Below are 16,389 nucleotides of genomic sequence, written 5' to 3'. Positions count from 1 at the left end.
GCAGGGTGATGAGTGTGTGGCCAGGATGGTGTGGGTCTTTGATGATGCTGCCAGACTTTTTGAGGCAGCCACTCAAATCTGAGAGATAACTTTCTCATGGAAAGGGTGGTGGGTGTATGGAACGAGCTGCCGGAGGAGGTAGCTGAGGCAGGGACTATCACAATGGCTAAGAAACATTTGGACAGGTACATGGATAGGACAGGTTTGGAGGGATGTGGGCCAGATGCAGGCAGGTGGAACCAGTGTAGATGGGACATGTTGGTTGGTGTGAGCAATTCGGGCTGAAGGATTGGTTTCCACGCTGTGTGTGACTCGATGTTGAACCACAGCCGATTACTACAGCCCACTAGGTATAGGTTTATTATTGTTATGTATACAGCCCTGCTCACGAGCTCCAAGAGTTTTGCTCCCCTTCACCCCCCCCCCCCCCCCCCCCCCCATCTCTGTCCTTCCCCCAACCCTGACCAGTCTCCCAGGTCAGAGTCCCACCCATAGAACAGTACACTACAGCACAAGAACAGGACCTTCAGCCCACAATGTCTGTGCTGAAGACTAACCCTTATCTGTCTGTGTATAATCCATATCCCTGCATATATCCATCTAAAATGTCTCTTAAACGTCAATATCCTATCTGCCACCACCACCGTAGGTTTCTCTGTGTAAAAAAACTTGTCCTGTACATCTGCTTTAATAGATATATTACTGTATATATACACACACATACATACATACACACATACAGGACCACCACTGATTTTCCGGCACCCTTGGTTCCAGAGCCTTGCTGGATTATCTGTTTTTCCGGACCAACAAAGGTCACGGTTTCCGAGAGGAGTCCAACGGTACCGGAACGGTCCGCCTAGGCCGCCGAGGGCCCGAGATACCGGCCCGCAAAGTCGGCCTCGGAAGCCGGCTATGGGAACGGATCTGCCGGCTGCGGCCGGGCGGCAGTTCCAGAGCCCCGGCAGCAGGGGGCAGATTCGACCCGCCGATCGGCTGCGGAAGTCCCGATGAGGTCGAGATCGGCCGCCTCGCCCGGCCTCGGCGCCACATTTTCGGGGGGACTTCCATGGGGGATTTCAAACTCGCTCTCGTGATTTTGTCCGGATTAAAGGAGGTGCCGGCCCACCAGTTGCCGGGAAGTCGGTGGTGGACCTGTAGTGTATCATGGTTCAGCTCCGTTTGGAGTTACAGCATGGAAACAGGCCCTTCGGCCCATCGAGTCTAGGCTGACCATCGATCACCCAGCCTCCCAATAAATAGATGGTAGAAGGTACATTCGGCATTGGGGATGACCCTGACACACCCTGCCCACAGAGGGTGCAAGGGGCAGGTCGGGACCACCCAAACTCAAACCCCCCCAAGACAAACCACCCCCCCCCACCACCCACCACATACAGAACCAATAAAAGGAGGAAAGTTAGTCGAGAGGGGGCAGTCCCACAGTCCATTAGTTCCAGGAGCAAAATTAGGCCATTCGGCCCATCAAGTTTACTCCGCCATTCAACCGTAGCTGATCTATCTTTCCCTCTCAACCCCATAACCCCTGACACCCGTACTAATCAAGAATCTATCTCACTCTGCCTTATAATTAACCATTGACTTGGCCTCCACAGCCGTCTGTGGCGATGAATTCCAGTGAAAATAACCCCCCCCCCCCCCCCCCCCCCCCCCCCCCCCCGCAAACAATTCACAGCTCAGCAACAGGCCGTTCGGCCCGACTAACCCCTGCTGGCCTTTCAGCCTAGAAACATAGAAAATAGGTGCACGAGTCGGCCATTCGGCCCTTCGAGCCAGCACCGCCATTCAATATGATCATGGCTGATCATCCAAAATCAGTACCCCGTTCCTGCCTTCTCCCCATATCCCTTGATTCCGTTAGCCCTTAGAGCTAAATCTAACTCTCTCTCTTGAAAACATCCAGTGACAGAGACATTCTCTGTGGCAGAGAAATCCACAGATTCACAACTCTCTGGGTGAAAACGTTTTTCCTCATCTCAGTCCTAAATGGCCGACCCCTTATTCTTAAACTGTGTGACCCCTGGTTCTGGACTCCCCCAACATGGGGAATATTTTTCCTGCATCTAGCCTGTCCAATTTTATATGTTGCAGTCAGAGCCTCTGGGGTGAAGCCCCTCCGTGATCTGCCCCCCCCCCCCTCAGCAAACATCGCCCCAGGGTGGGGGTCCCTGCCCGCTCACGGGGAGGGTGAAGTCCAAACCAAACGCGTGTGAAATGGGAAACAGGTCAGAAATGGGACCCCCCCCAACCAGCCCAACACCATTTAGCTACAAATGGTGGATTGGAAGGTCTTGCCCGCAATGCCACTTTCTCACCACCAGGGTTTGAAAGTACCAGGGCAAAGGGTAGAGATGCCAGGGGCCACTGTGCCCAAGTCACTGGATGGCCAGGCTGACACATTGTTGTATTGGGGTCTATGGGTGACCAATGTTCATCCAGCCAGCAAGTCCATCACCATCTCCAGATCGGCGAACTCAGTCCGCCCGCTGGGGGTCCTGGTCGAGGGGTAGTCCCAGGGGAAGGGGGCAGGGTCCGGGGGCTTGAGGGGGTCCCAGAGACCTGCGGCGAGACTCGTCTGCCCGTCGTACATGGAGGTGTCGATGTCCGAGAAGATGTCGTCCAGCGAGCAGTCGGTCAAGAAGGCGTCGGAGTCGGCCATGTCCAGCTCGGCCAGGACGGAGCGGAGTGGCTGGGTGGGAGAGAGGGGGGGGTCCTCCTCCGGGAAGGGTGGGCTCCCCCCGAGACCGCCCGGGTAGTCCAGGTCGTGGAGGGCGATGGAGAGAGTGTCGTCGTCTCCCAACAGGAGGCAGAGGTTGTTGTTGGCGTCGGTGTCAGCGTCAACGTCGGTGTCGGCGTTGTTAGGGTCCGGGGCTTCGGGCTGGGGCTGGGTCTGTGGGGGCAGGGACCCCCCCTCCCCCGCCTGCAGCCGCCGCAAGGTGTTGGCGATGAGCACGGAACGTCGCAGGTTGCGGTCCGCAACCGTGCAGCCCTGGTGCAGCTTGTGCAGTGAGAGATCGAGCAGAGCCTCGCAGCGGAAAGCAAGTGGGGGCGACAATGGCCGGACTCCCTCATCCTCATCCTCAGCTCGTTTCCTCTTCACGCCTCTCGTAAACCTGGGCGGGAAAAAACAGCGCAACAGTGTCAGAAAGGTCAACGTATCATGTATCACGTAAGGGGACATGACATGAGAATTAAGGGACAGAAGTTTAGGGGTAACATGAGGGGGAACTTCTTTACTCAGAGAGTGGTAGCTGTGTGGAATGAGCTTCCAGTGAAGGTGGTGGAGGCAGGTTCGTTTTTATCATTTAAAAATAAATTGGATAGGCATATGGATGAGAAGGGAATGGAGGGTTATGGTCTGAGCACAGGTATATGGGACTAGGGGAGAATATGTGTTCGGCACGGACTAGAAGGGTCGAGATGGCCTGTTTCCATGCTGTAATTGTTATATGGTTATATGGTATCCCAACAACTTCAGGCAAGTGGTGGATGAAGGCATTTAGCAGGAACCCCAGGGATAACACAGACACATAGAAGATTCTATTCATTTGGCCCGCTCCGCCCATCGGCTGATGGCTTTTACCACATTAATTCCCAGAAGATCTATTTTATTTAAATGGAAAGACTGCAACCCTCAGACCACATGGTACTCCATCGGTAATGCTGCCACTTTACAGCCCCAGAGACCCAGGTTCGATCCTGACTACAGGTACTGTTTGTACGGAGTTTGGACATTCTCCCCGTGTGGGTTTTCTCTCAGGTACAGGTACTTGGAAACAAAGGTTTATAGGGATATGGGCCAAATGCAGGCAGGTGGGACTGGTGTAGATGGGGTATGGGCACATTGAGCTGAAGGGCCTGTTTCCCTGCTGTGTGAGTCTATTGATCATGAAACAAGGGGTCACAGTTTAAGGATAAGGGGGAAGTCTTTTAGAACCGGGATGAGGAAAACATTTTTCACACAGGGAGTGGTGAATCTGTGGAATTCTCTCCCGCAGAAGGTAGTTGAGGCCACAGTTCATTGGCTATATTTAGATGGAGGGGGGATCTTATAGAAACTTACAACATTCTTAAGGGGTTGGACAGGCTAGATGCAGGAAGATTATTCCCGATGTTGGTGAAGTCCAGAACAAGGGGTCGCAGTTTAAGGATAAGAGGGGAGTCTTTTAGGACCGAGATGAGAAAATCATTTTTTACACAGAGAATTTACACTGTGGAATTCTCTGCCACAGAAGGTAGTTGAGGCCAGTTCATTGGCTATATTTAAGAGGGAGTTAGATGTGGCCCTTGTGGCTAAAGGGATCAGGGGGTGTGGAGAGAAGGCTGGTACAGCATACTGAGTTGGATGATCAGCCATGATCATATTGAATGGCGGTGCAGGCTCGAAGGGCCGAATGGCCTACTCCTGCACCTATTTTCTCTATGAAACCAGCTCAGCTTCTATCTCCACGGACACTGCCTGACACGTTGGGTATTTCCAGCATATCTGCTTTTGGTTTCATTTCAGCCACAGTCAACCTGTGCGTTTCACGTTTTAAATGTGATTCTCATTCATGCTTCTCATTCGTCACTTCGTTCATCTATCAACAGGATAGTTTTGTAAACAGTCCGTCACCATGGCAACATGTCGAAACAAAGAACTGCAGATGCTGGTTTAAACCAAAGATAGACACAAAGTTTGGGTGTGGCACAGTGGTGGAGTTGCTGCCTCACAGCACCAGTGACTCGGGTTCCATCCCAACTTCACAGCAACTGCAGCATTCTCCTGCCTATTTATATTTCAGATTTCCCGGCATCTGCAGTATTTTGCTGCTTATTTTTATTTCACTTTCATATATCTGCATTATTTTGCTATCTGTTTTAATTTCAGATTCCCCTTCATCTGCAGTATTTTGTTGCCCATTTTAATTTCAGATTCCCCTTCATCTGCAGTATTTTGCAGTCTGTTTTTATTTCAGATTCCCCTTCATCTGCAGGATTTTGCTGTCTCCTTTTATTTCAGATTTCCAAGCTTCTGCAGTATTTTTCTTTGCAGAGCTGGAGGTCTGAGACTTGGGTGGACTACACTGGCAGAAGTGAGTACACACAATACCTCACACACATGCCGATATCTCAGCCTCATCACCCTCCTTCCAGATATAACACAGCCAGAGTCCCACAGCACAGAAACAGGCCCTTCGTCTCAGTTTGCCCATGCCGACCAAAAGGCCCCAAGCTAGTCCCATTTGCCTCTTAAACATTCCTATCTACGTAATTGTCCAAGTGTCTTTTAAATATAATTGCATTGATCAGAACTACCTCAAAGAACAGGTTTAATGTGTAGGAGGGGACTGCAGATGCTGGTGTAACCAGAATAGACACAGATAGCTGGAGTAACTCAGCGGGACAGGCAGCGTCTCTGGAGAGAAGGATGGGTGACCTTTACAGGTCCAGACCCTTCGTCTAAGTTACTCCAGCATTTTGTGTCTATCTTTGATTTAAACTAGTTTCTCCTACACAGGGACAATGTACATTTATACCAAGCCAATTAACCTACATTAGTTTAGTTTAGAGGTACTGTGCGGAAACAGGCCCTTCAGCCCACGCCGACTAGCGACCCCCGTACACTAACACTATCCCACACCCACTAGGGACAATTTTACATATGTACCAAGCCAATTAACCTACAAACCCGTACTTTTTTGGAATGTGGGAGGAAACCGAAGATCTTGGAGAAAACCCACGCAGGTCACGGGGAGAACGTGCAAGCTCCGTACAGACAGCACCTGTAGTCAGGATCGAACCCGGGTCTCTGGCGCTGTGAGGCAGCAACTCTACCGCTGAGCCACCGTGCTGCCCTTCCCTTCCATTTTCTCAGCTTAATCACATCCTTCCGGTAGATTAAACCAAAGATCCTACAGCGAGCAAGATCGTCCACTCGACGAAAAAGACGTAGTACGGTCATGGATGGATGGATGGGATTTATATAGCGCCTTTCTAGATACTCAAGGCGCTTTACATCGCATTATTCATTCACTCCTCAGTCACACTCGGTGGTGGTGAGCTACTTCTGTAGCCACAGCTGCCCTGGGGCAGACTGACGGAAGCATGGCTGCTAATCTGCGCCTACGGCCCCTCCGACCACCACCAATCACTCACACACATTCACACGCAGGCAAAGGTGGGTGAAGTGTCTTGCCCAAGGACACAACGACAGTATGCACTCCAAGCGGGATTCGAACCGGCTACCTTCCGGTCGCCAGCCGAACACTTAGCCCATTGCGCCACCTGCCGCCCCGGTCATGGGCAGATCCGTGGGTCATTCTCGGCCCCGTTTCCGTAACCGGCTTCCGTCTCCGCACCAAAGATCCCGTAGCGGAGCAAAGATACTAGTGCGGAGACGGAAGCCGGTTACGGAAACATCCTCGTAAAAATAAACGTTCTTTGGTAAAAATCTTCTCCTCATTTTCAGAATCATAATTTATCAACACAAACTGTTCCCCCGCAACGTTGATTACACTGCGAGTCGGGTCCGGTTACTAAAATGGATGAAAAAAAGGCCCACGTTCCGCTCCGTTGCGTACTACACGTCAGCCCATTGCATGTAGCAGAAGTGGTCTATCTTGCTCCGCTATAGGATCTTTGGATTAAACCCTGTAGGCAAAGACTTCTCACTCACCTGACTGCAGCCATCGACTCTTTCCAAGGGATCCGTCTACAAGGCGACGCTCCTTGTGTCCCGCCAACAACCTACAACACCAGGAGAAAAGGGGGATCAGCTGCCATCCTCAGTCATTGCTTGCCTGCTGCATTGAAACAAGGCAGTCGACCAAACTCTGTGATCAACTCCAAACTCTGTGATCAACTCCACTTCATCTCACTCGTCATTATTTACGAGAATGTTTAGTGCAGTTAGTTTTAGTTTTAGTTTCAGTTTCAGTTCAGGGCAACACAGTGACACAGTGGTAGAGTCGCTATCTTACAGCACTTAAGAGCCTGTCCCACTTGGCAATTTGTTCCATGACTGCCGACACCATTGACTGACCTATCAGGTCATCGAAAAAGTCTCCTCGAGTGCCACAACATTTTTTTTGTCACAAGGCAAATTCCTTGTATGTGAATACTTGGCCAATAAACTTACTTACTTACTTAAATCCCTCTGACATTAAACTTTTTCACACACAGAGAGTGGTGAGTCTGTGGAATTCTCTTCCTCAGAGGGCGGTGGAGGCCGGTTCTCTGTTTGCTTTCAAGAGAGAGCTAGATAGGGCTCTTAAAGATAGCGGAGTCAGGGGATATGGGGAGAAGGCAGGAACGGGGTACTGATTGGGGATGATCAGCCATGATCACATTGAATGGCTCGAAGGGCCGAATGGCCTCCACCTGCACCTATTGTCTATTGTTGCCGCTGGATTTTGAAATGTTTAAAATCTTTCGGCAACCCTGATATGTCAGTCAATGACGCGGGCAGTCGCCGAAAAAAAATCATCCAATTGGGACGGGCCCTTTACAGTGACACAGAGACACAGGTTCGATCCCAACTACGGGTGCTGTCTGTACGGAGTTCGCACGTTCTCCCCGTTTCACTGAGAATTTTGGTTTCCTCCCACACTCCAAAGACGCACAGGTTTGTAGGTTAGTGGACAAAAATGCTGGAGAAACTCAGCGGGTGAGGCAGCATCTATGGAGCGAAGAAAATAGGCGACGTTTCGGGCCGAAATCCTTCTTCAGACAGTTTTGTGGGTTAATTGGCTTGGTGTAAATGTAACCAAATTGTGTAGGATAGTGTTAGTGTGTAGGGATCGCTGGTTGATACGGACCCAGTGGGCCGAAGGGCCTGTTTCCGTGCTGTATCTCTAAATTAAACTATAGTTTACTATCGTCACCTGTACTGAGGTACAGTGAAAAGCTTTGTTGTACTGGCTGGCTCAACAAAGATATAACACACATACATACAATCGAGTCGATCTCAAGTATAATAGGTAGAGCAAAGGGGAAGATACAGAGTGCAGAATATAGTTAAGATAGACACAAAATGCTGGAGTAACACAGCCGGTCAGACAGCATATAAAGAAGGTATTCCTTCTCTCCAGAGATGCTGCCTGACCCGCTGAGTTACTCCAGCTTTTTGTGGCTATCCTCAGCATATCGACATATATAGTTCTCAGCATTGTAGTGCATCAGTTCCACAGACAAAGTCCAATGTCCGCGATGGGGTAGAGGTGAATCGGCCTGATGGGCTGAATGGCTTATAATTTATGAAGCCTTATGTAACCCCTCCAACCCCCCCCCCTCCCCCTCACACTCTACACCCACTGCCCCAATCAGTTAACACAGGCGGTCAGGAAGATGGTCAAGGCAAGGGTGACCATTCAGGTCAGCTGGAAGCAGCATCCCCTTGTGTTGCCGGGGAGACGGAGGAGTTGCCATGGTAACAGACAGCAGGTCCTCACCACCTCTGGGCTCCCGGAGTCTGGTGAAGGGTCTCGACCCGAAACGTCACCTGCTCCTTCTCTCCAGAGATGCTGCCTGACCCGCTGAGTCAGTCTGGCTTTTTGTGTCTACCTTCTGTGTCAGACACCAAGGGAATTCCACATCCAGTAGGGAACTCTCTCCCACCCCATCCCCTTTCCCCCCTTCCCCACCCCCCCAGGGAATTGGGGAAGGAGACCCCCCCTCCCTCCCTCTTCCCCCCCTCCCTCTCCTCCCCCCTCTCCCTCTCCTTCCTCCCACCCCACGGCCACTATGAGCAGAGACCCCCTCCTCTCATGTGCTCTCATGAACCCAGCTTGGAGGTCAATAGACAATAGATGCAGGAGTGGGCCATTCGGCCCTTCTAGGTGGAGGGAAACTAGACTCAGACACTGGAGCTGGACAGAGATCACAGTCACCATTTCACCCACTGTTTGTTGTAGGGGGACGGGGGGGGGGGGGGGACGGGGGGGGGGGGGGGAGCGGAGGGGGGATGAGGGAGGGAGGGGAGTACACAGGCACAGCCCAGGGGAGGAGGGAGGAGAGGGTGGGGTTACACACACACAGCCCAGGGCAGTAGGGAAGCAGGAGGGGACACACACACACACACAGACAGCCACACACACACACACACAGACAGCCACACACACAGACAGATACACACAGACAGCCACACACACACACACACACACAGACACACACAGACAGACACACACACAGACACACACACACAGACACAGACAGACACACACACAGACAGACACACAGACACACAGACACACACACAGACAGACACACACACACACACACACACACACACACACACACACACACACAGACAGACACACACACAGACACACACACACAGACAGACACACACACACAGACACACACAGAGACACACAGACACACACACACACACACACAGACACACACAGACACACACACACACACACACACACACACACACACACAGACACACACACACAGACACACACACACACACACACACACACACACACACACACAGACACACACACAGACACACACACAGACACACACACACACACACACACAGACAGACACACAGACACACACACACAGACACACACACACACACACACACAGACAGACACACACACACACACACACACACACACACACACACACACACACACACACACACACACACACACACACACACACACACACACACACAGACACACACACACAGACAGACACACAGACACACACACACAGACACACACACACACAGACAGACACACACACACACACATACACACACACACACACACACACACACACACACACACAGCCACAGACACACACACACACACACACACACCATACAGGACACACACACAGAGACAGACACACACAGAGACAGACACACACCAGGGCAGGAGAGGCAGTGCCTCGGGCCGACCATGACCCATCCCGGCCAGACCCAGACACACGGGTCCCCCCGACCTCTCCTCGCCACCGTTCACATTCCGCACGACTCAGTCTGCAGAAGGGTCCCGACCCGACCCGTCCCTTCTCCCCGGAGATGCTGCCCGTCCCGCCGAGTTACTGCAGCTCACTCCCCGCACCTCACCTCGCATCAGACCACCGGCTCCGGCTCCAGTCTCTGCCTCGCCTTCAACGCTGGAGCCCGGCGCAGAGCTGGTGATATCCCCTCTAGTGCCCGTCCGTCCGCCCGCCGGCTCACAGCATCTGTCTGCACCCGCTGCCAAAGATCCTATAGCAGAGCTCTGCCCACTGCCACTGAATCACCTGATATAGACAAGCGCCAGCCCACACACTCGCTCACTCACACGCACTCTCTCTCACACACACCCCCTCTTTCTTTCTCTCACGCACTCTCTCTCTCTCTCTCTCTCTCTCTCAAAAACTGTTTCTCTCTCACACACTTACCTACACACACTCACTATCTCACACTCACACACAAACTCTCTCTTACACACTCACTCTCTCTCTGACACAATTAAATTGAATCTTGAATCTTGAATCTCTCTCACACACTCACTCACACACACTCACACTCACTCTCTCTCACACACACACACACACCCTCTCACACACACACACACACACACACACACACACACACACACACAACCCGAAAGTGGGTCTCTAAGAATCCCAGAGGCAGCCGCACACACTCCCCGCGGTTACAGATCAAAACCTCAGCAGCCGGGGGAGGTGGGACAGAGGCTAAACCTTCTGTTCTCTCTGCTCTCTCCCTGCAACTTGAACGCTATAATACCCTGCACACGGGTAGTCAGAGAGATAAGACTAGTGTACAGGGTGATCCTTGGTCGGCATGGTCTTGGTGGGCCGAAGGGCCTGCTTCCATGCTGTATCTCTAAAGTCTAAAGTCATTTGGATAGGTACGTGGATAGGATAGGTTTAGATGGATATGGGCCAATGGACTAGCTTAGATGGGGCATCTTGGACAGCCTGGGCTGAAGGGCCTGCTTCCAACCTATACTTGTGCATGGTTTGATGGTACTTGTGCATAGTGTGATTTGAAAGCCTGGCAGCATCATCAAGGACCCACACCATCCTGGCCACACACTCATCTCTCCGCTGCCTTCAGGCAGAAGGTACAGGAGCCTGAAGACTGCAACATCCAGGTTCAGGAATAGCTACCTCCCCACAGCCATCAGGCTATTAAACTCAACTCTGAACACTAATAGACCACTATCTGTTATTTGCACTTCATCTGTTTTATTTATTGATGTGTGTATATATTTATATAATGGTATATGGACACACACTGATCTGTTCTGTATTTATGCCTACTATATTCCGTTGTGCTGCAGCAAGCAAGAATTTCATTGTCCTATCAGGGACACAAGTTCAAGTTCAAGTGAGTTTATTGTCATGTGTCCCTGTATAGGACAATGAAATTCTTGCTTTGCTTCAGCACAACAGAACATAGTAGGCATTTACTACAAAACAGATCAGTGTGTCCATATACCATAATATAAATATATACACACATTAATAAATAAACTGATAAAGTGCAAATAACAGATAATGGGCTATTAATAATCAGAGTTTTGTCCGAGCCAGGTTTAATAGCCTGATGGCTGTGGGGAAGTAGCTATTCCTGAACCTGGTTGTTGCAGTCTTCAGGCTCCTGTACCTTCTACCTGAAGGTAGCAGGGAGATGAGTGTGTGGCCAGGATGGTGTGGGTCTTTGATGATGCTGCCAGCCTTTTTGAGGCAGCGACTGCGATAAATCCCCTCGATGGAAGGAAGGTCAGAGCCGATGATGGACTGGGCAGTGTTTACTACTTTTTGTAGTCTTTTCCTCTCCAGGGCGCTCAAGTTGCCGAACCAAGCCACGATGCAACCGGTCAGCATGCTCTCCACTGTGCACCTGTAGAAGTTAGAGAGAGTCTTCCTTGACAATCCGACTCTCCGTAATCTTCTCAGGAAGTAGAGGCGCTGATGAGCTTTCTTGATCATTGCGTTGGTGTTCTCGGACCAGGAGAGATCTTCAGAGATGTGCACGCCCAGGAATTTGAAGCTCTTGACCTTTCAACCATCGACCCGTTGATATAGACGGGGCTGTGGGTCCCCAACCTACTCCTTCCAAAGTCCACAATCGGTTCCTTCCTGACACATGACAATAAACTCTCTTGACTTGTCTGGGAAGCAGGCAAACAAAAGCTTTTCACTATCTCTCTAGACAGGGTGGCACAGTGGTGCAGCGGTAGAGTTGCCGCCTCACAGCTCCAGAGACCTGGATTCCACGCTGCATCTCCAAACTGACCTAAACTAAAGTTATCAGCAATAGACCTCCACCAATCCGGGTTTCACGCAGAGCCACCCTCTAGCTCTAAATGTGTGTCTCCCCCTCGCGCGGATGGACACTAAATGCTGGAGTTACCCAGCTGGGCAGGCAACATCCCCGGGTAAAAGGAATGGGTGGCGTTTCTGGTCGAGACCCTTCTTCAGATGGAGAGTCGGGATGGGAGGAGGAGTTTCTCGCGTAGTCTGAGTAACTCAGGGATCGGCTCTGGTGCACCAAACCCATCACCAAACTCTGCCTCAGATGGCGGTGGAGGCGGGTTCTCTGGATGCTTTCAAGAGAGAGCTAGGTAGGGCTCTTAAAAATAGCGGAGTCAGGGGATATGGGGAGAAGGCAGGAGCGGGGTACTGATTGGGGATAATCAGCCATGACCACATTGAATGGCGGTGCTGGATGGAAGGGCCGAATGGCCTCCTCCTGCACCTGTTGTCTATTGTCTATTGTCTATGTATGGGGAGCGGATGAGAAATTGGGATAACATAGAACTAGTGGGAATGGGTGATCGATGGTCGGCATAGACTCGGTGGGCCGAAGGGCCTGTTTCCGTGCTGGATTTCGAAACGGAGCTAAATAATGAACACCTGACATTCTTTTTCTCAGAGTTCTTGCCATCGTGCCCTCGTTCCCAGCCCCTGACGGCTTCACGTTTCGCCACCGATCTCAGTCATTGTTATGAATGTCTTATCCGTTTCCCTTTTGCTTTGACTTACGGGAAGAGGCTAAAGAGAAACAGGAAGGACAGGCAGGAGGCCGGAGGCTGGGGGTGGGGGGGGGGGGGGGCAGACTAACAATGATGGTCTAGACACAGGGACAAATGGCGGGGGGGGACTGGACATCAGCCAGATGCTGGGTGAGGCAGACAGTGGGACAGGTTACCATACAGGAGAGGACAGGCAGGGGGAGGGGGAGGGGAACCAGGGGAGGCTGAAGGGATGATCTCTGGGCAAGGCAGGCAGGCAGGCAGGCAGGAGGATTCTTCAGATGGGGGAGAGGAGGAGGAATGGGGGAGGGGAGGGGGGGGGATGGGGAGAAGTGGTGGGGAGAAGAGTCAAGAGTGTTTTATTGTCATATGCTCTTACTTGCTGCAGCACAACAGAAGATGTGAATATGTAAACATTGTATATAACGGGAAGAGAGAAAAAATAAAAAGCTCAATAAATACGGGGTGATGTGAGGGGGGGGGGCGGTGGGGGGAGAAGGGGAAATGGGGGGTTGGTGGAGAGATGGAAGGTGGGGAGATGGGGGGGGGGGGGGGGGTGGGGAAGAGTTGTGAGGAGAGGAGAGGGAGATGGGGGGGGGGGGATGGGGGGGGAAGATGGGGGTGGGGAGATGGGGTTGGGGGGGGGGGGGTGGGGAGATGGGGGGAGATGGGGGGGGGGGAGATGGGGGTGGGGGATGGGGGTGGGGAGATGGGGGTGGGGGATGGGGGGTGGGGAGATGGGGGGGGAGAATGGGATGGGAGGGGAGTATGGGGGGTGGGGAGATGGTGGTGGGGAGATGGGGGGAGGGAAGTGGGGAGAAGCAGGATGGGAAGAAGGGGGACAGATACCCCCAGGCATATGGATGGGTAAGCGAGGAAGTTGGTTAAGTCCCAGGCCAGTGTCTCTGAGAGAGAAATGAAAATCCCAGTTGCTGAATCCCTGTTGTAACTCCCCTTCCCTATCTCTCCTGGGCCCTATCTATCTCTCTCTTGAAAGCATCCAGAGAACCTGCCTCCACCGCCCTCCAAGGCAGAGAATTCCACAGACTCACCACTCTCTGTGAGAAAAAGTGTTTCCTCGTCTCCGTTCTAAATGGACGACCCCTTATTCTTAAACTGTGTGTGACCCCTGGTTCTGGACTCCCGCAACATCGGGAACATGTTTCCTGCCTCTAGCGTGTCCATGCCCTTAACAATCTTATATGTTTCAATGAGATGCCCTCTCATCCTTCTAAACTCCAGAGTGTACAAGCACATGGTGCGTGGTGACGTAGGCAGTGACGCATGGTCGCGCACGGCGCCCCAGGATTTTGGGATGTACAAAATCTTCACGCACCATCTGCGTGAACGTCCAAGTGGGACAGGCCCTTGACTCAGTGGGACAGGCAGCATCTCTGGAGAGAAGGAATGGGTGATGTTACGGGTGGAGGCCCTTCTTCAGACTCAGTCAGGGGAGAGGGAGATACAAAGATAAGGAGGTGCAAGGCGTGAAAACAGGACAAAGGGGATGGAGATCAGGGAAGACTAGAATAGATCATTGTTAGATAGGAGAAGGCAACAACAGGGCAAGATAAATGTTGTCGGAGACAGTCAGACTGGTCGGAGAACTGGGATGGTGAGAGAGGGAAACATAGAAACATAGAAATTAGGTGAAGGAGTAGGCCATTCGGCCCTTCGAGCCTGCACCGCCATTCAATATGATCATGGCTGATCATCCAACTCAGTATCCCGTACCTGCCTTCTCTATTGAAGTTAGAGAAGTCAATGTTCATACCGCTGGGGTGAAAGCTGCCCAAGTGAAATATGAGGTGCTGTTCCTCCAATTTGCACAGTAGCGGAGGCCCAGGACAGAAAGGTCAGTGTGGGAATGGAGGGTGGATTTAAAGATTTACAGCTCTCCCTTTCCAGAGTTTCAGCTACTTTAAGATCAACTTCCAAGAAAACTTTTCCTCCTCGACTTTCCAAAAAAAAGTGAAACTGGGAGAGGAGGGAACAGTTTCGAGGCTGAGTCGACTCCATTCGTCACGATCCCGAAGGCGCCCTCTCCTCGATGAATCACTCGCTATTTACGAACGAATACACACGCAGCTCTCTCCGCCTTCTCCCTCTCCTCGCCCCCGTCCGTCTCTCCCTCCACCTTTGTACCCCTTTCAACTCTTTGGTTGAAAATAATGACTGCGAAAAACCACCCCCCCCCCCCCCCACCAAACCCCCCCCACCCACACCCCTAACTACAGCGAAGAGGTCCCACGCTACAGTCTGTAAATATCATTTGAAACTGACTATTTCCTGGTCTTGACGCGGGATCGGAGATCACCGGGATTCACAAAGTACCCAAAGACAGAGGAAGTCTGGAGAAGGGTCTCGACCCGAAACGTTACCTCTGCTGCCTCACCCGCTGAGTTTCTCCAGCATTTTTGTCTTACCTTCGATGTTTCCAGCTTGTTGAACTCATTGTAACTCATCTCAGACGTGAAACTGACACGATGTAACATCGAGTACACGACATTGATACATTGTAACTCGTCCCGTACATGACATTGACACGTTGTATTGGCGTGGCACATGATGTGGATACATTGTAGCAGAGTCGCTGAATACATGAAATTGACACATTGTAACTCACCCGCTCGCTGTGTGTGTGTGTGTGTCCAGTGGCCGCCGCCGCCGCCGCTACATTGTAACCTTCCTGCTGTCAGTCTGACTCGTGTGTGTCAGCTGCTTCCGAGCGCAACCCCCATACAGTTGCCTGGGCAACCTGACGGGGTGGGCGGGGTGTGGGAGTTCCCTTCCCCCTCGCATTCCCTTCCTCCTTCACCCTCCATTTCCCTTCCCCCCACCTACCCCCTCCCTCTCCTTCGCCCTCCCCCTTCCTCTCTCCTCCCTTCTTCACCCTCCCCTTCCCTCCTCCCCTCCTTCCTTCGCCATCCCCTTTCTTCTTCTATCCACTCACCTCCTCCTCCCCTCCCCTCCCCCTCCCTCATTCGCCCTCCCCATCCTTCCTTCGCCCTCCCTTTCCCTCCCCTATCTCCCTCCCACAACCTACCCCCTCCCCCTATCTCCCTCCCTCCCCTCCCTCTCTCTCTGTCCGCCCTCCCCCTCCCCCCCCCTCCCCAACCTACCCCCCCTTCCCCCCTCCCCCTCCCCCAACCTACCCCCCCTTCGCCCTCCCCCTTCCATCCTCCCTCCCTTTCCTCCCTCCCCCCCCCCTTCCTTCGTCTCCCCTCCCCTCCCCCCCCTCCTTCGCCACCCCCCTTTCCCTCCCACGCCCTCCCCCCTCCTACCTTCCCCTCCTCCTCCCTCCTTCGCCCTCCCCCTCCCTCCCCTCCCCTCCTCCCTTCCCCTCCCCTCCTTCCTTCTCCCTCCCCCT

At 52.4% G+C, this 16,389-nt stretch overlaps 1 protein-coding gene across 2 annotated transcripts; it reads right to left on the bottom strand.

Annotated features, from left to right (window-relative positions):
* Nucleotides 1-1,681: 1,681 nt before the first annotated feature.
* On the bottom strand, nucleotides 1,682-15,811 carry LOC129714251 (SERTA domain-containing protein 1-like). Of its 2 annotated transcripts, none has more exons than XM_055663797.1 (3): nucleotides 15,646-15,811; nucleotides 6,680-6,750; nucleotides 1,682-3,134 (listed from the first exon to the last, which is right to left on the bottom strand). In XM_055663797.1, exons 2-3 carry the CDS (start codon nucleotides 6,691-6,693, stop codon nucleotides 2,453-2,455), a joined length of 696 nt encoding a protein of 231 aa, XP_055519772.1. In that variant the 5' UTR covers nucleotides 6,694-6,750; nucleotides 15,646-15,811; the 3' UTR covers nucleotides 1,682-2,452. The 2 variants fall into 2 exon arrangements, with proteins under 2 accessions (XP_055519772.1, XP_055519773.1); XM_055663798.1 differs by lacking the exon at nucleotides 15,646-15,811 and adding an exon at nucleotides 10,091-10,214.
* Nucleotides 15,812-16,389: the final 578 nt, after the last annotated feature.

The sequence above is a fragment of the Leucoraja erinacea genome, chromosome 38 (genome assembly GCF_028641065.1).
Source record: "Leucoraja erinacea ecotype New England chromosome 38, Leri_hhj_1, whole genome shotgun sequence".
Lineage (NCBI taxonomy): Eukaryota > Metazoa > Chordata > Chondrichthyes > Rajiformes > Rajidae > Leucoraja > Leucoraja erinaceus.
Note: the sequence above shows the minus strand (reverse complement) of the source record. Positions and strands in the feature narration are given on the sequence as shown.